At 42.2% G+C, this 19,223-nt stretch overlaps 1 protein-coding gene across 8 annotated transcripts in view; it reads right to left on the bottom strand.

Moving 5' to 3' along the window:
- FRMD4A (FERM domain containing 4A) overlaps positions 1–19,223 on the bottom strand; it is a 351,864-nt gene that overhangs the window by 199,910 nt on the left and 132,731 nt on the right. For all 8 annotated transcript variants that reach the window (XM_081229331.1, XM_081229330.1, XM_081229335.1 and 5 more), the window contains exon 2: positions 13,531–13,596. In XM_081229331.1, coding sequence (XP_081085457.1) covers positions 13,531–13,596 — 66 coding nt within the window. The remainder of the gene's footprint in view (positions 1–13,530; positions 13,597–19,223) is intronic.

The raw sequence follows: 19,223 nt of genomic DNA, 5'->3' as shown, positions 1-19,223 counted from the left end.
GGAGAATGGGGCACAGAAACGGAGGGGTGGGCATGGAAGGAGGGTAAGGGAGGGGAGGGGGGCAAAGAAGGGGACATGCTAGGCAACCAGAGCCTGGACCCCAACTGCCAGGGAGATGGCTTCCCCCCCTCGCCCTGTGGCCGGCTGAGCTGTGTGCTCCTGGAGCTGTGTGTACGTGTATGTTGGGATGCGTGTCTGGGTGGGGTCCCTGGATGATTGCATCAATCTGCCGTATCCTGACCCTCCTCTGTCACAGCCCCGCCAGGAGACTGGGATTCTCTTTTGTTGTCAAGCACAGCAGAGTTCACCAACTTTTCCAGAAAGGCCCTTGATGCAGGAGGGAGGAGGTACAGGTTCCGCCCTCTTCTTGCCAAAGGGGGAAACTCGTGAGCTGCCTGTGGCTCCCAAGGGTATACTTTAAGGACTATTTCTTATTTCTCCAAGCCACTAAATGAGCTTTTGATTCCATGTAGCGTGACCATTCCGTACGCATTATGTTCATTCGCCACCTCTAATCTATACCTTAACATCTATTTGCTTCACCATGTGCCTTTAAGATGTTAAATATTATCAGCCACCCCCAGGGGCTGGAAAGACATCTGTTTGGCTCATTTGGGGGAGTGCCCAGCTTTGCAGTGAGAAGCTTGATAAATGGTGACAGTGACCACGGTGACGTCTGAGGTCAGCCCAAAGCAATGCTGCTTGACTCCCCCTCTGGCTCGTTTTATGAGGTGGGCTGGTGGCCTGGGAGGTCCCGGACAGAAGGTTCATCACACCCCGGGCCCTCGGTCTGCTCCCAGCTTCTGCACAGGGCTTCCCACCCCTGGCTGAGACTGTACCTCCTGGTGACTTCAGACCAGACAGGAGCAGATGGCCAAGGCAGCTCACGCTTCAGCAGATGGGCCAGCGAGTGGAGCAGGACCACCCTTCTCGGTGGAGAAGATACAGAATCCAACTCTGTGTATTTCTTTTCTTGGCAAAGTGTGTTCTGGGGGAATTCCTGGCTTCTTTGGTAGAGAACAATCCTTTGTATTTTTACAGAAGAACGTGATAAACCACGGAAGTAGCTGAGGATGGGGGGGTGAGTGTATATGCCTGTGTATGTGGGTATCTGTGCACATGCAGAGAACCCAGGGCTGTTCACTTATTCCACGCAGCACTAACAGAGCTCCAGGTTTTCTAAAAAAGTCATATCCAGGTTGTATTTTTTAAGCCCATTATAGGTAAGAATATTTACTTTGCCTTCAGTGCTGCTTTATTCAGAGCTCATATTAACTTACTTAACCTTTAAGCCAGTATCACTAGCATCTCTGTCAGGCAGAGAAAAGTGATGAGAAGGCAACAATTATTTAATCTGCTGCTGCCTAAGTGTCTTCCACACCTGATACCCTCAGGCTTCAACACGATGCAGAAACTCTTCGTCATGTGTCCAATCTGTACATCTTCACTATATCGATTAGAAACTGAGTTCAAACAGACAAAATGACCCAGGGAAGCCTGTCTTCAGTTCTCGACCTGAGATGAGGTTTTAAGTCTTTAATTCTGGTAATGTATGAAGCTGGTGTTGGGGCCAACACGGCAGCCACATTATACACGAACTACCTCACATCTCAGATATTTATTGTATATACTTCTTACTTGTGCAGTGAAAGAGAACAGGCTGAAACATCAGGGGATCAATGTTCCAGCTGCATATACTACTCTGTGACCTTGAGCAAGTTAATCGACCTTTCTGAATTTCTGTTTCCTCACCTGAGTTAGCATCTTCTTTACACAGTTAATGTGAAGATTAAATGAGATACACTCCAGAGAAACTCTACTGTAAAGAACTGTAAACTGCCATCATTATTGTGGAGGACATCCAATAGGAAATTTGGATAACCTTAAGTCTATTAGGTTCATAATTTTTTCTCTTACTTAAATGATCTACTCTTTTTTTTTTTTTTTGCGGTACGCGGGCCTCTCACTGCTGTGGCCTCTCCCGTTGCAGAGCACAGGCTCCGGACGCGCAGGCTCAGAGGCCATGGCTCACGGGCCCAGCTGCTCCGCGGCATGTGGGATCCTCCCGGACCAGGGCACGAACCCGTGTCCCCTGCATCGGCAGGTGGACTCTCAACCACTGCGCCACCAGGGAAGCCCCTAAATGATCTACTCTTAATCCTTCAAAGATTGCTGAAAAACTGGAAAAATGGGGAGGTGTCAAGATGGTGGCATGGGAAGACATGGAGTTCAGGTCTCCCTACAACTAGGGCACCTGCCAAACACTGGTGGGGGACCTCGACACCCAAGGAGATGGGAGGAAGCCCCAAGCGAACCTGCAGGACATGTGGGGACTGAGCGGGTAGAAGTGGAGGCCGGACAGGACCAGAGCCCCTGAGGGGTGGCTGAGAGGGGGGAGGGGTTCCCAAGCCTGGAGAGACCCTCAGGGGCTCAAATCAGGGGAGAGTGCGCCCAGCGTATCCCCTACCCAATCGGCCGGGGAAGTCTGCCTGACTCTCGGGCCAGGTCCTAGGCCCTCAGTGGTCCCCTCTGGGCCGCAATGGTCCTGGGGGCATAGGCAGGAGGCCGGGGGGGAGAACAGGAGGGGCAGGTGGGAGGGGCCCACCAGGAGAGGAGCAGAGGGCGTTTGCCCCACCCACTCAGGCCGGGGAAGACTGCTGGGCTCCCAGGCTGGGTGCCCTGCCCTCCAAAGCCACCCGCCCCAGGCCACGTGGGACCTGGGGACATAGGAGGGAGGTGGGGGTGGGGGGGGTGGAGGAGAGCAGGAGAGGCAGGTGGGAGGGGCCCTCCAGGACAGGAGGAGGGGTAAGGAGTGGAGGGCCTTTCCTGCCCTCTGAGACCAGAGGCCGGAGGCAAGCCTGGGCCCCTTCTGGTCCGTTGAGCCTAAGCTCCACCCTCTACAGCCCCCCAGGGCCTTTTCCAGTCCTGTGGGTCCTAAGCATAGGCCCCACCCACCACCCAAACCTCGCCCCTGATTAGGCCCTGCCGTCCACAGCCAAGGTCTTTTCCACCTTTTTTTGTTTTTACTATTATGGTTCTGTTTTACCTTCTGGTTGTTGATTCTTATATTCTTTCTAACATATCTGTTAGTTTCCTAGTCTAATTTTATTTTTTACTTTGTTATTGTTCTCTTTTTTTTGTTTCTTTTTTTTTTTTGCCGCCCTCTGTGGCTTGCGGGATCTTGGTTCATGAGCCAGGGGTCAGGCCAAAGCTCCTGCAGTGGGAGCTCTGAGTTCGAACCACTGGACTATCAGAGAACCTCAGACCCCAGGGAATATTCATCAGAGTGAGGTCTCCCGGAGGTCCTCATCTCGGCACCAAGACCTAGCTCTACCCAACAGCCTACAAACTCCAGTGTTGGAAGCCTCAGGCCAAACAACCAGTAAGACAGGAACACAACCCCACTCATCAGAAAAAAAAAAAAGGAGACACCAAAAAAATATGTCACAGATGAAGGAGCAACGTAAAATCCTATAAGACCAAATAAATGAAGAGGAAATAGGCAATCTACCTGAAAAAGTATTTAGAGTAATGATAGTAAAGATGATCCAGAATCTCAGAAACAGAATGGAGGCACGGATTGAGAAAATACAAGAAATGTTTAACAAATATCTAGAAGAACTAAAGAACAAACAAACAGAGATGAACAACAAAATAACTGAAATGAGAAATATACTAGAAGGAATCAATAACAGAATAACGGAGGCAGAAGAATGAATAAGTGAGCTGGAAGACAAAATGGTGGAAATAACTGCCGAGGAGCAGCATAAAGAAAAAAGAATGAAAAGAATTGAAGACAATCTAAGAGACCTCTGGGACAACACTAAATGTACCAACATTCGAATTATAGGGGTCCCAGAAGAAGAAGAGAAAAAGAAAGGGTCTGAGAAAATATTTGAAGAGATTATAGTGGAAAACTTCCCTAACATGGGAAAGGAAATAGTCACCCAAGTCCAGAAAGCACAGGGAGTCCCATACAGGATAAACCCTAGGAGAAACACACCAAGACACATATTAATCAAACTAACAAAAATTAAATTAAAAGAAAAAATATTAAAAGCAGCAAGAGAAAAACAAAAAATAATGTACAAAGGAATCCCCATAAGGTTATCAGCTGACTTTTCAGCAGAAACTCTGCAGACCAGAAGGGAGCGGCAGGATATACTTAAAGTGATGTAAGAGAAAAACCTACAACCAACATTACTCTAGCCAGCAAGGATCTCACTCAGATTCGATGGAGAAATCAAAAGCTTTTACAGACAAGCAAAAGCTAAGAGAACTCAGCACCACCAAACCAGCTTTACAACAAATGCTAAAGAAACTTCTTTAGGTGGAAAACACAAGAGAAGAAGAAGACCCACAAAAACAAACCAAAAACAATTAAGAAAATGGTAATAGGAACATACATATCAAATAATAACCTTGAATGTAAATGGATTAAATGCCCCAACCAAAAGACACAGACTGCCTGAATGGATACCAAAACAAGACCCATATATATGCTGTCTACAAGAGACCCACTTCAGACTTAGGAACACATAGAGACTGAAAGTGAAGGGATGGAAAAAGATATTCCATGCAAATGGAAATCAAAAGAAAGCTGGAGTAGCAGTACTCATATCAGATAAAATAGACTTTAAAATAAAGACTGTTACAAGAGACAAGGAAGGACACTACATAATGATCAAGGGATCAATCCAAGAAGATATAATAATTATAAATGTTTACACATGCAATGTAGGAACACCTCAATACATAAGGCAAATGCTAACAACCATGAAAGAGGAAGTCGACAGTAACACAATAATAGTAGGGGAATTTAACACGCTACTTACACCAATGGACAGATCATCCTAACAGAAAATAAATAAGGAAACACAAGCTTTAAATGACACAACCAACCAGATAGTTTTAATTGACATTTATAGAACATTCCACCCAAAAGTGGCAGAATACACTTTCTTCTCAAGTGCACATGGAACATTCTCCAGGATAGGTCACATCTTGGGTCACAAATCAAGCTTCAGAAAATTTAAGAAAATTGAAATCGTATCAAGCATCTTTTCTGACCACAATGCTATGAGACTGGAAATCAATTAGAGGAAAAAACCCGTAAAAAACGCAAATACATGGAGGCTAAACAGTGTGCTACTAAATAACCAAGAGATCACTGAAGAAATCAAAGAAGAAATAAAACGTACACAGAAACAAATGACAACGAAAACACGATGACCCCAAAACTATGGGACTCAGCAAAAGCAGTTCTAAGAGGGAAGTTTATAGCAATTCAATCTCACCTCATAAAACAAGAAATATCTCAAATAAACAATCTAACACTACACCTAAAGCAACTAGAGAAAGAAGAATAAGGAAAACCCAAAGTCAGTAGAAGGAAAGAAATCATAAAGATCAGAGCAGATATAAATGAAATAGAAATAAAGAAAACCATAGCAAAGATCAATAAAACTAAAAGCTGGTTCTTTGAGAAGATAAACAAAATTGATAAACTCTTAGCCAGACTCATCAAGAAAAAAAGGGAGAGGAGGCAAATCAATAAAATTAGAAATGAAAAAGGAGAAATCACAACTGACACCGCAGAAATACAAAGGATTATAAGAGACTACTACAACAACTATATGTCAATAAAATGGACAACCACGAAGAAATGGAAAAATTCTTGGATACGTACATTTTTCTAAGACTGAACCAGGAAGAATTAGAAAATATAAACAGACCAATGAAATTGAAACTGCAATTAAAAATCTTCCAACAAGCAAAAGTCCAGGACCAGATGGCTTCATAGGCGAATACTATCAAACATTTAGAGAAGAGCTAACACTGATCCTTCTCAAACTCTTCCAAAAAACTGCAGAGGGAGAAACACTCCCAAATTCATTCTATGAAGTCACCATCACACTGATACCAAAATCAGAAAAAGATATCACAAAAAAGATTATAGACCAGTATCACTGATGAACATAGATGCAAAAATCCTGAACAAAAAATACTAGCAAACAGAACCCAACAGCACATTAAAAGGATCATACACCATGATCAAGTGGGATTTATCCCAGGGATGCAAGGATTCTTCAATATACACAAATCGATCAATGTGATACACCATATCAACAAATTAAGGAATAAAAACCATATGATCATCTCAATAGGTGCAGAAAAAGCTTTTGACAAAATTCAACAATCATTTATGATAAAAACTCTCCAGAAAATGGGCATAGAGGGAAACTACCTCAACATAGTAAAGGTCATATATGACAAAGCCACTACAAACATCATACTCAATGGTGAAAAACTGAAAGTATTTCCACTAAGATCAGGAACAAGACAAGGATGTCCACTCTTGCCACTCTTATTCAACATAATTTTGGAAGTCTTAGCCATGGCAATCAGAGAAGAAAAAGAAATAAAGGAACACAAATTGGAAAAGAAGAAGTAAAAATTTCACTGTTTGCAGATGGCATTATACTATACATAGAAAATCCTAAAGATGCTACCAGAAAACTACTAGAACTAAACAATGAATTCAGTAAGGTTGCAGGATATAAAATTAATGCACAGAAATCTCTGGCATTCCTATATACTAACAATGAAAAATCAGAAAGAGAAATTAAGGAAACAATCCCACTTACCATCGCAACAAAAAGAATAAAATACCTAGGAATAAACCTACCAAAGGAGGCGAAAGACTTGTACTCAGAAAACTATAAAACACTGATGAAAGAAATCAAAGATGACATAAACAGATGGAGAAATATACCATGTTCTTGGATTGGAAGAATCAATATTGTGACAATGACTGTACTACCCAAAGCAATCTACAGATTCAATGCAATCCCTATCAAACTACCAGTGGCATTCTTCATAGAATTAGAACAAAAAATTTTACAATTTGTATGGAAACACAGAAGACCCCGAATAGCCAAAGCAATCTTGAGAAAGAAAAATGGAGCTGGAGGAATCAGGCTCCCCAACTTCAAACTGTACTACAAAGCTACAGTAATCAAGACAGTAAGGTACTGGCACAAAAACAGAAATATAGATCAATGGAACAGGATAGAAAGCCCAGAGATAAACCCACGCACATATGGGCACCTCATTTACGACAAAGGAGGCAAGAACATACAATGGAGAAAAGACGGCCTCTTCAATAAGTGGTGCTGGGAAAACTGGACAGCTACATGTAAAAGAATGAAATTAGAACAGTCCCTAACACCATACGCAAAAATAAACTCAAAATGGATTAAAGACCTAAATGTAAGACCAGACACTATAAAACTCTTAGAGGAAAACATAGGAAAAAACAATCTTTGACATAAGCCAGAGCAAGATCTTTTTTGACCCACCTCCTAGAGTAATGAAAATAAAAATAAAAATAAACAAATAGGATCTAATGAAACTTAAAAGCTTTTGCACAGCAAAGGAAACCATAAACAAGACAAAAAGACAACCCTCAGAATGAGAGAAAATATTTGCAAATGAAACAACGGACAAAGGATTAATCTCCAAAATATACATACAGGTCATGGAGCTCAATATCCAAAAAACAAATAATCCAATTAAAAAATAGGTGGCAGAGCTAAATAGACATTTCACCAAAGAAGATATACAGATGGCCAAGAGGCACATGAAAAGATGCTCAACATCACTAATTATTAGAGAAATGCAAATCATAACTACAATGACGTATCACCTCACACCGGTCAGAACGGCCATTATCAAAAAATCTAGAAACAATAAATGCTGGAAAGGGCGTGGTGAAAAGGGAACCCTCCTGCACTGTTGGTGGGAATGTAAATTGATACAGCCACTATGGAGAACAGTATGGAGGTTCCTTAAAAAACTAAAAACAGAACTACCATAGGACCCAGCAATCCCACTACTGGGCATATACCCTGAGAAAACCATAATTCAAAAAAGAGTCATGTACCACAATGTTCACTGCAGCACTATTTACAATAGCCAGGACATGGAACCAACCTAAATGTCCATCGACAGATGAATGGATAAAGATGTGGCACATATATACAATGGAATATTACTTGCCATAAAAAGAAACGAAATTGAGTTATTTGTAGTGAGGTGGATGGACCTAGAGTCTGTCATACAGAGTGAAGTAAGTCAGAAAGAAAAACAAATACCGTATGCTAATGCATATATATGGAATCCTAAAAAGACAAAAATGGTACTGATGAACCTAGTGGCAAGGCAGGAATAAAGACGAAGACACAGCGAATGGACTTGAGGACATGGAGAGGGGAAGTGTAAGCTGGGACGAAGTGAGAGAGTGGCATGGACATACATACACGACCAAATGTAAAATAGATAGCGAGTGGGAAGCAGCTGCATAGCACAGGGAGATCAGCTCGGTGCTTTGTGACCACATAGAGGGGTGGGATAGGGAGGGTGGGAGGGAGACACAAGAAGGAAGCGATATGGAGATTTATGTATGCATATAGCTGATTCACTTTGTTGTACAACAGAAACGAACACAGTATTGTGAAGCAATTATACTCCAATGAAGATTTAAAAAAAAAAAAAAAAGATCGCTGTCCAACAGAAATATCATGGGAGCCCAATAGGAAATTTTAACGTTTTTAGTAGCCACATGAAACAAGGAACAAGGAATAGGTGAGATTAATTTTAATTATGTATTTTCTTTCATCTCACCCCAAATATTATCATTTCAACATGGAATCATCGATATAAAAGTCATTAATAAGATATTTTCCTTTTATTTAAAAAAATACAAAGCTTCAAAATTTGGTGCATATTTTACACTCACAGCCCATCTTAATTGGGACTGGCCACATTTCAAGGGCTCCAATGTATTCTGCAGTGTAGCTTTAAATCTCTCCTGATGTTTCTGTCGCACTGGTTTTCTCAAGATTAGGGACACCACATAACTTAGAACAATAGTCTAGCTACTATCTTTAATTCTCTTGAAATACACTGACTTGTTGAAGTTTGTTCCATTTCCCAGAATCACAGGACACTTTTTTCCTCTATTTTAATGAAGTAGACAGTTATAAACGTGCTACCAGTGGCCACTTAGAGATGGGGTTAGAGAGACAGGGTAATCCTAGGATCTGCCCCACATCACAGCTCCCACTGTGGCAGAGTTGGGGGGATGGAGAGGACTCTGATTTGCTCTATCATCAAAGGGAAGAAATTCTGCCAACAGAGCATAATACGCACTCATCTAAAGTGCTGGGAAAGGGCTTTAAAAAACAGGTCTGTTTTTCTTGCACTGGCCTTTCTTCCTGGAGGACAGGATCTCATATAGTGTCATAAGCCTCAAGAGACCCTAATAAGGAAGGACCACACCTCAGGCATTCCAATCTAGCGAAAATCTATTCTATTTTTAAAAAACCCAAGAGAAAGGGCCCAGAATCTTCCCATTTATGGCTTCCAGCTCTCCACCAACCGACCCTCACTGTCAGGAAATTCTTCTCTACCTTATTGCAATGACTCTCACTAATGCTAAAGCACATTTCTCTTTCTTTGCTTCCAAAATGCTCCCTTAAACACACATTCAGGTCAGAAAAAAAGTGAAGAAAGTCATTTTAAAGGAATAACTGTATGAAGACCGGACGTGAGAAGTTCAGTTTAATACAAAACATGCATGGCACCCTCTTGTCTGGTTACAGAAGCATCAAGAAGAGGTTGATTGAGAGATGTACATGATGGTGGCCTCTCTCATTTTGATGCAGGCTTTTTCGGGTACACTTCTAATTGGTTGAAACAGTTTTGGGCAACAGAGCAAATGCCATTGTCTCCGGGTTGGATGGGAGTGTGATGCAGCTGAACAAAGTCCAAATGGATGACCAAAGTTGAAGGCTTGACTTGTTACTGAATGACATCCTTGTGTCAGAGCATCATTCCAGCTGTCTTTAAGTGCAATTTAAGGACTTAGGGAGTTACATGGTAATGTCATGGGTATCAGGGACCTGCCTGTGGATTTAGGGATAAGCCTTTCGAATACTAAATTCCCATATGTGCACACTTGACCTTTGCTCTTTCCCCTGTACAGGTAATGTGGGATTTACTCAAGGTCAACAGGAATTTGGATGTGCAGATTCCACTAAGTAATCTCAAACGGCTTTATAATAAGCCTTCAATGTTGGGATTATAGCCATTGTGCACTGTAACCCAGAGAAGGGAAAAGCTTCCATTCACAGTGGCCAGGTCTGCACCGGTGCAGGAAATAATCTCTGTGGTTGTCTGGTTACAGTAGGTCCTTATTAGTTATCTATTTTATATATAGTAGTGTGTATATGTCAGTCCCAATTTCCCAATTTATCCCTCCTCACCTCCCTTTCATCCTTGGTAACAATACGTTTGTTTTCTACATCTGTAACTCTATTTCTGTTTTGTAAATAAGTTCATTTGTACCATTTTTTTAGATTCCACATATAAGCAATGTCATATATTTGTCTTTCTCTGTCTGACTTACTTCACTCAGTGTGACAATCTCTAGGTCCATCCATGTCGCTGCAAATGGCATTATTTTGTTCTTTTTTATGGTCGAGTAGTATTCCATTGTATATATGCACCACATCTCTTTTTTATCCATACCTCCATCGATAGATATTTAGGTTGCTTCCATGTTTTCTTTTCTTTTTTTTTTGGTTCTCTGCAGAGCAATTGGTTCTATGGTCCTTTGGGGAGGACATTCCACAGTATCTTAGGATTTGCCCGTTCTTTCATTCCACAAGGATTTACTTAGTGACCTATGTGCCAGGCACTGGGCTGGGTGCTGGGGACACACAGTGATCATGACACAGACCCAGCCCTCAAATTGTTGGTGGCTCTGGGAAACGCTGACAAGTAAACAGGCGATGGCAGTGAGTTGTGATGAGTTGTGACAGTAAGAGGGAAATCTCAGGGGGAAGGGTGACAGCTAATGTCACTGAGCAGGACCCTAGAGGCCTTCCCGGGACAGGCACCCCATGTCCTCCGCCTGCCTCTTGTTTATAGAAGAACTTTAGCCTCCTAGGCCTTCCCCAAGTTCCAAAGAGCAAATTTAATCAGAGAAGTGAGAAAATGCAAAAACAAAGGAAAACAGTCAAGCCAGAGAAGATAATAATTGTTTAGCCATTAAACAAAATCAAGGACTCAAGGGCCATAGATAATATTCTGAACCATATCCTTTGAGCTATTTTGGAGGTACTAAGCCCCACACCAGGTGGAAGAAGTTAAGTGTACACTGACCACAGGCATACAGACCCCAGAGTGGTTGGAACCAGAAGGTTGATGATGTTGACTCCCGATTACCTCTCCACCAACCAATCAGAAGAATGTCCATGAGCTGATCACACACCCCGCAACCCTCTTCCTCACCCTGTCTTTAAAAACTGTTCCCTGAAAGCCATTGGGAGTTCAGGCCTTTTGAATATTAGCTGCCCAGACTCCTTGCTTGGTGCCTGCAATAAATGCCGCACTTCCCTTCACCACAACTTGGTAACAGCAGTCGGCTTTACTGCATGCAGCAGAGTAGACCCAACTCTGGTTTGGTAACAGTAAGACCCAGACCTGGGAGGGGAAGGGGGGCCAGGGAAAGCCTTGTGGGGGAAAGTGTCTTCTAAGCTGTGAACTGAAAGTTTAACAGAAACCATCCAGGGACAGAGGTGAGGGTATGGGAAGGAGTGTTCTAGGAAGAGGGAATAACATTTGAAGCATGTTCTAAAAAGGGATGGGAAGAGTATGAACTTCTCTTGTTTAGCCTAATTCAACATTTTCTTGATGGTGAAGGGTTGAGGATGACCTTTCCCAAACTGCTGCACATCAGTAATTACGTCTCTTTTCTGTGACTCGCGTCCACTTCAGATGCCCCCAATCATACCTTCCCAGGGCAGGCTGGCCAACGGATTGTCATTTCACTGCCACTTCAGGTCTTATTTCCTGTTTAAGAGGGCGGCCGCTTTCTAAGCCTTTAAGAGTTGGTATAAAAAAAGCATCCAAAACACACCAGACCACTCACCTCTAAGCATCTGAAGATGATTCTTAACAATTTAAAGCTCCAAATGCTTTGTTAGTTAGTGATGCTGCTAGTTGAAGAGCTCTTGCTCACTGTGCAGTCCTGTCCACTGCCCCACCCTCCAAATCCAAGCAGAAGTTTTAACTCTTAATACGAATGTGATCCTCTGAATCTAATCTAACGAGGACGTAATCCAAAATGTGAAAGAACCCTACACAGGTAGATAAATTAACCACAGCATTTACTTGTAATAGTGGAAAAACTGTAAAGAAACCTTCAATGGACCCAAATGGGTAAATGATTTGATACTAATGGAATATTCATTTCTGGAATTTATGCAGCTATTAACAAAGAAGACAACTTACAGTAACTTGGAAAAGGCTAATGAAAGACATTAAGTGAAACAAATAAAATACAGAGAATTAGTCACACATTATGATTACAACCATGTAAGAAATACAAAGATGAAAAAAGCTGGAAAGAAATCTGCTAAAGTGAAAACAGTAGTCACACTAGTATGTTATGGTTTTGAGCTTCTTCCCACGGTTTCTCTCTTTCCTACACTGCATTTGTAATACCTTTATAATTGAATTCTTATTAAAAGTATTCATTCTTTACGTTAGCAGTTTGAACATTTTCAAATCCCAGCAGCAAGTACAAGTAAGAGATCTGAGTGTCTGGGCCTCATTTCAACCTCCTGATGTACTGCAGCTTCTTCAGGGCAAAATATGAGGGAGGATAAGGAGCCCTGCCCTGAGAATTTTATAGACATTGGAGAATATCAAGCAAATAGAGTTAGAAAAGCTGGAAGCAAGCAACAGATTTAGAGTTAAGTTCTTTAAATCAAGTTTGGAAACTTCATTCTATAGGGCTTTGAGGAAAACAATGATACATATTTTTTGAAGCTGAACAAAACCAGGGTCTATGATTCTAATTCCTGCTCTGACTTCTCTGCCACTGATGTGTTCTTAGTTTGGGGATAAATGCCTTGATTTCCTGTGTGTTAACTGACATATAGATGGTCAACAGCGATGGCAGTGATGACCTATGGGAGGGGATCAGGGGTTACTGAGCCCTTAGAGGGAACACAGAGCCAAGAGATTATTTTTCTTTCTTCACATCTATGAAGGCGTAACTTGAAAACAACGAACTGTTTTCTGTCCACTCTGAGCCAGGAAGATGACAAAATCAGTCTTAATTGTAGCAAGAGTTCTCTAGGTTATATTATAGTTAACTCCTTCCATGTAGAAAGATTAGTTAATGGCAGTTGTGGAATTTCCTTTTCTAGAGATTTGTAACAATAGGTTAGATCTACATCTGGCCTCGAATGCCTTAGGCGTGGTGCACAAAGAAACAGAATGAACAGAAATAGCACTCACACACACACACAAATAGCACCGTGTGCCCCAGTCCTTACTCGTAGATTTTAATAGAGGTTTTAAAAGTTTATATTCTCACCCACCCTTCAGCTGAATCAAAGTCTGAACTATATCAGTCACAGAAGAGACTTAGAAAGTTGGCCAAAAGTCATTTACCTGTACTAGGAGTTCCAGCTTCCGGTCATCAAGAAGATGTACTTGACATCGACGGCCTTCCGTCATCTAAGAAAAAAGACAAATGATGGTCACCAAGAGTCTAGCGGCCTTTCACAGGTTAGAGGGTCCCCAATGCTGATGTCACCAGGCACGTGCCTCTGGGCAGAATTCCCCCTGGGAGTTGGAGCCATATGAGGCCAAGATGCGGCAGGACTGGGTCATTCATTCTTTCAACAATATTTATTGAGCATTTTCTGTGTGCCAAGCACTATTCTGAGAGCTGGGTGTAGAGCAGCACACAAGACTAGGTCCCTGCCCTCATGGAGCTTACATTCTAACAGGGGAGATGTAAAACAAATTAGCAAATGCATATATAACATAATATCAGGTGGTGATAAGTGCTCTTCAGTCTTGAGTCATTCTTCCATTCAAGAATTTTATCACCGTGCATTAGGGACACAGTTCAGTATCTGGTCTCTGCACCTCTCGACTTATCCCCCGAGCTGATCAAAGGGGGCAGGCGACCACCCCGCTGGCAACTGCATTTGATTTCTGTGTTAATCATCCCTTCTCCTCATTTATGACTCTACCCCGTACAGAGCTTTCACTTATGTTCCAGGAACCCTGGAGATAAGTGCTCACAGCTGAACTTGACCCCTGACCCTTGTGCCTTTCACCACGAACATATCTGTGTAATAGAAAGAGCATCTTGGCAGGAACTGTAAGACCCAAGTCAAATCTTAGCCCCGCTGATTATTGGCTGCAGGACTTTGGACAAGCCTCTGTTCATCTCTGCACCCCAATCTCAGATACAAAAGCGAGTGGGCAGGCCCAATGGGGGTGCTGGTGAATGTTTAACAGTTGGCTTTCTGGAAGGCGAGAGTTTTACTTTGTAGCGTTTGCTGGAGCCCTGGCATCACCCTCAAAGGAAATCCTCTGAAGAGCAAGCCTTCTGGTAGCTGTCACAGCTGGCCACCACTCTAACCAAAAAGTGTCTTGCCGCTCCAAGTATCTTCACCATCTCTGATTTCAAGCTACTGTCAGGACAACACTGAGCGTTTCTAACAGACAGATAGAACACATACCACCTGCAGACAGAATGCCGCTGGGAGAGGGCACGCCCCTTCCCCATACCTTCCCTATGCATCTCTTCTACCTGGCTGTTCCTGAGTTTTGTCCTTTTCTAATAAACCAGTAATCTAGTAAGTTAAAAACAAAACAAAACAAAAACTAATACACACTACCTCAAGAGTGCAGACGTTAGCAAAGGACAGTAAAATAATTAGGAAGCGGATTGATTTATGTAGTTATTATCGTATTTATTACCCTTGTCTTTAATATAATTTATTTAACTGTAAGTTTATATAGTTTAGTGTTAATAATGCCTATGTTTTACAAGTGGAGCACAAAATTCCTGAAAATATAACAACTGGTGCTCATGAGCTGCCCCAGTACAGCTGCCAGGACCAGAAGACCCAAGGACTCCTTTCGGTCCTTGGATTTTTATATGACTGTAGCCCCCACTGAAGCCACCTTCTTCTTCCCCAGCTACCAGCCGCTTCATGCAGACCCAAAGGAAGGATGCACGTGGGCTGATTCCGGCCCTGCCTCTCTACATGGGCATCAGAGTCCCTTTTCCTGGAAGCGCCTTCTCCAGGAAACACGCAGAAGGTGGCCTCTTCTCTTCTCTCCCAACCCGGCTCATTCCCTGATCATCGGCACGTGCAAAGCTGCTGTGTACTCCTACGAGAGAATTCTTTCTCCTTCCCCTGAAGAAGGCAGCGAAGTCATATTATTATTCATGCTTCCATCAAGTCATATTATCACTCAGTGATTCATAAGAATATAATTCAGCCGTAAAAAAGAGGAAATCTTGCTATTGGTGACAACATGGATGGACTTGGAGGGCATTATGCTACGTGAAATAAGTCAGACAGCAGAAGACAAATATTGTATGATCTCACTTACATGTGGAATCTAAAACAAACGAACAAACAAAACCAAAAAACCATGGGCCCCTAGATACAGAGAACACACTGGCGGTTGCCAAAGACAGGGGATGGACATGGGGGGGGGTGTGAATTGGGGAAGGCGGTAAAAAGTACAAGCTTCCAGTTAAAATAAATAAGACTTGGGAATGTACTGTACAGCATGCTAACTATAATGAATAGTACTGTGTCGTATATTTGAGAGTTGCTAAGACAGCAGATATTAAAAGTTCTCATCACAAGAAAATATGTTGTTACATATACGGGGACAGATGTTAGCTATACTCACTGTGGTGATCACTTCACAATATTTACAGATATCGAATCATTATGTTGCATGCCTTAATATAATCTTATAAGTCAACTATATCTCAATTTAAAAAAAGAAAACAACTTTTACAAAATAAATAGAAAACTTTGCCGGAAAAAATAATCCATTGGCTTCATCTCAATCATTCACCCCTCCAAGTTCAAAGGAAACTACTATAATTTTAAATTACACTAAAATATATGCTTCCATACCAAAATATATAATTATTCTTTTAGCAAAAAAGTGCACCCAGGGCTTCCCTGGTGGTGCAGTGGTTAAGAATCCGTCTGCCAATGCAGGGTTCGAGCCCTGGTCCAGGAAAATCCCACATGCCGCGGAGCAACTAAGCCCATGCACCACAACTGCTGAGCCTGCGCTCTAGAGCCCGCGAGCCACAACTACTGCAGCCCTCGTGCCACAACTACCGAAGCCCGAGCGTCTAGGGCCCGTGCTCCGCAACAAGAGAAGCCCCCGCAATGAGAAGCCCGTGCACCGCAACAACGAGTAGCCCCCGCTCACCGCAACTAGAGAAAGCCCACGCGCAGCAACGAAGACCCAATGCAGCCAAAAAAAAAAAAAAAAAAAGAAGAAAAGTGTACCCAAAATGTTCAAGTTTCAATAGGGCAGCTGACAGCAACTGCACAAGTACTTTGGATAACATTTTAGATATTCAGCACTTAAGTTCTCATTAGGAAGAACTCAAGATCAACAGAGAGGGAGTTCTAGAGAGGACAGCGCTACAACCATCTGGCGTATTATTTTGGAATTCCTTCAAAAACATTTATTAACAATTTGAGAAAATTCTCTGAAGGGTGGGGACAATTTTAAGGAAGTTTTAGAAAGCAATTCTGCTTGTCCTGTGCATATTTAAAGCACAAAGTTTTGAACTTCCTTTTACTGTAAAAGGTTAAGGGTATAAACACGTTCTTGAGTTACTTATTCACGTTCTAATAAGCTGTATAAAAACCAAGGAAAATTGGTATCCAAGACATTACTGTGTCAAATAAAGTTCTAATCACAGTCATAAAGAAGAGGCAGCCTATCATTTTCTCAAAATATTTCCAAGCATGCGAAGTGTGACGTGACCCCGAGTTCATACCCATACCTAAAAGTGTATTGTGAGATTCTCATTTTCATCCGAAACATACAGTTCCCATTCCCTTAATCTCACCTTATTTGCTCAGCAGTTTAAAGAAGTAGCTATGCATCCAGATGTTAAGATCTACCCAAGGAGCTTCCAACTTCATTCTTCTCTCCAACAAAATCTCATTACTAAGCCCTGAGGAATTTATAAGCACACTCCCTATTCTAATAGGAAATTTACAAGCTGCCTCCCTTTTGGAAGGCAAACTGTCCCCAAGAAAAGTCAGCACAGAGAAGTGAGTCTAAACCGAAACTCAACTTTGAATCATCACGTCTTTGAAAGCACAACTTTCTTTTGACAGCACAGCTGTGGCTTTTTTTTCTCAAAAGGGAGACCTGTCTATTGTTCTACACAGATGGGAGATCGGAGCATCCTGTTCTCGTCATCAGATCAGAAGAAGTTTGCCATCCTGGGTGTGTACAGAGAAAGAGTGGCTGGACATCTGTAGCTTTGTCTGGCTTCCTGGGCATAGTGAAATTTTCTTTTGAATACTAACAATTGTAAACAAATACTGCTTTCCTTGTTCTTGTTTTCAGCTGCTCAGGCACAACTGGAGGGCTGGCATCACCCTCAAAGGAAATGCTTTTGGAGAACAAGGCTTCTTGCAGATGTCAGCTGGCTACCGCTCCAGCCATAAATCGACTTGTTACGGTACAATTCCATACCAAGCAGAAGCCTGCCAAGTGCACTGTGACCCCAAAGGATACACAGAAAAGTGTTATTTTGAAAGTGAGGTGTCCACCCCATTCATCCAACTTTGCTGTTAAGACACACACCGAATCACGAAAACTACATTTAAACAAGGAAATGCATTTGTAACACGAGCTTAAGTGAACACAGTAGAATATGAGACGTGTACTGTAAAGGCAGCCAATAAAATTGTCGTGAACATGTACAGGAATGAAGAGGCAAAAATAAGACAGTTGAGGTGCTAGGTTAGTAGGCTTATGGGTGGTCCCCTGTCCCCACCCCTACCCAAATACTCACATCTGTTTTCTTTTTCAGTTAAAAAATGTAAAAAAGAAACTTAATCTAGAAAACTGAAGGACACTTTGAGGTCAGCTATGGGAAACGGAGCTCGAGAAGCTTCCTTCTCAGAAAATTCTTCTTAGATTGCCTATATTTTAACATATCAAATCAAACTCATTAATTTACAAATGAGAATTATGATCGTCACAGATGTTAGAAATCTCAAGGCCGGAAGTCTCACACCTTCTCTCCCTGCAGGAGGAATTCACGGGAGACCGACTGAGACCAGAAAGGGTCCAGGGAGCACAGGATCTGAAAGGCAGGGACTATAAATACCTGTGTTTGAGGGCCTCTGTCTACCAGAGCCTAACATATTCCTGATGGCGGAAGGGGGCTCTGTCCAAATATGACAGAGGAGTCCCCTCTGCAGGGCATCACCGAGAAACAAATAACTACCTAACTAGCAATGACCAACTCCCCCAAAGGGCGATTCTGAAGAGCTTTACATGGAGGGGTACAGGGTCCAGCATGTGAAAATATGTTTTATTAGGAATGTTTTCTCTTCAAATTCAAAACTAAGTAAACCCCATTTCAATATGCTTCTTGTTATCACCTTTTTCTCTACACATCACCCCCTCCTCTCTCTCTCTCTTTGAGTCACTTCTTGGATGTCCACTCTCCCCTTTTCCTTGCCCCTTGTGAAATGTGTTATCTACTATGGTATGTACACGCAGAGGAAGTACTCTGAAGAAATAACCCTAGTTCTCCTGTTCATAATATTTTCAGAGAAAACTAATGCAATTGTGCAAATGACAACAGGGTAACAGATAATAAACTTAGAAAAACATACAATTTCAAAAAATAAAAACGAAAGTACATTCAATGAACACATGTCACCATAATATTTCCTGAGAGTAATTTATACTGGAACTGTTATCACTAAGACACTGGGGGCTGGGGTGAGGGGAGGGAGGGAAGGAGAGCCAGGTTCCTAGTTACCACGTGCCTACTTGTTTACAGCTCTGCCCAAGTTACCAAGTTGTGACTCAGATTCATTTTAGAGACAATACTTCATGGGACAATAAAATAAGAAATAGTAAAGACTCATCGGAATTGCACAAAACAAAGACTTCACATTTCCAAAACACACTTTGGAGAGCTGGCAGTGATCCCCCAAACAACCCGAAATCCGACCCTTTAAGACGTTATCATCAAAGAGAAAATGCCGATTTCTGAAGCGTCCAAGCCAAGGCCCGACCTAGAGACGTAAGTCCTAGAGCAC

This window comes from Mesoplodon bidens (genome assembly GCF_964165515.1).
Source record: "Mesoplodon bidens genome assembly, chromosome: 3".
Lineage (NCBI taxonomy): Eukaryota > Metazoa > Chordata > Mammalia > Artiodactyla > Ziphiidae > Mesoplodon > Mesoplodon bidens.
This window is presented reverse-complemented; position numbering and strand designations above follow the sequence as displayed.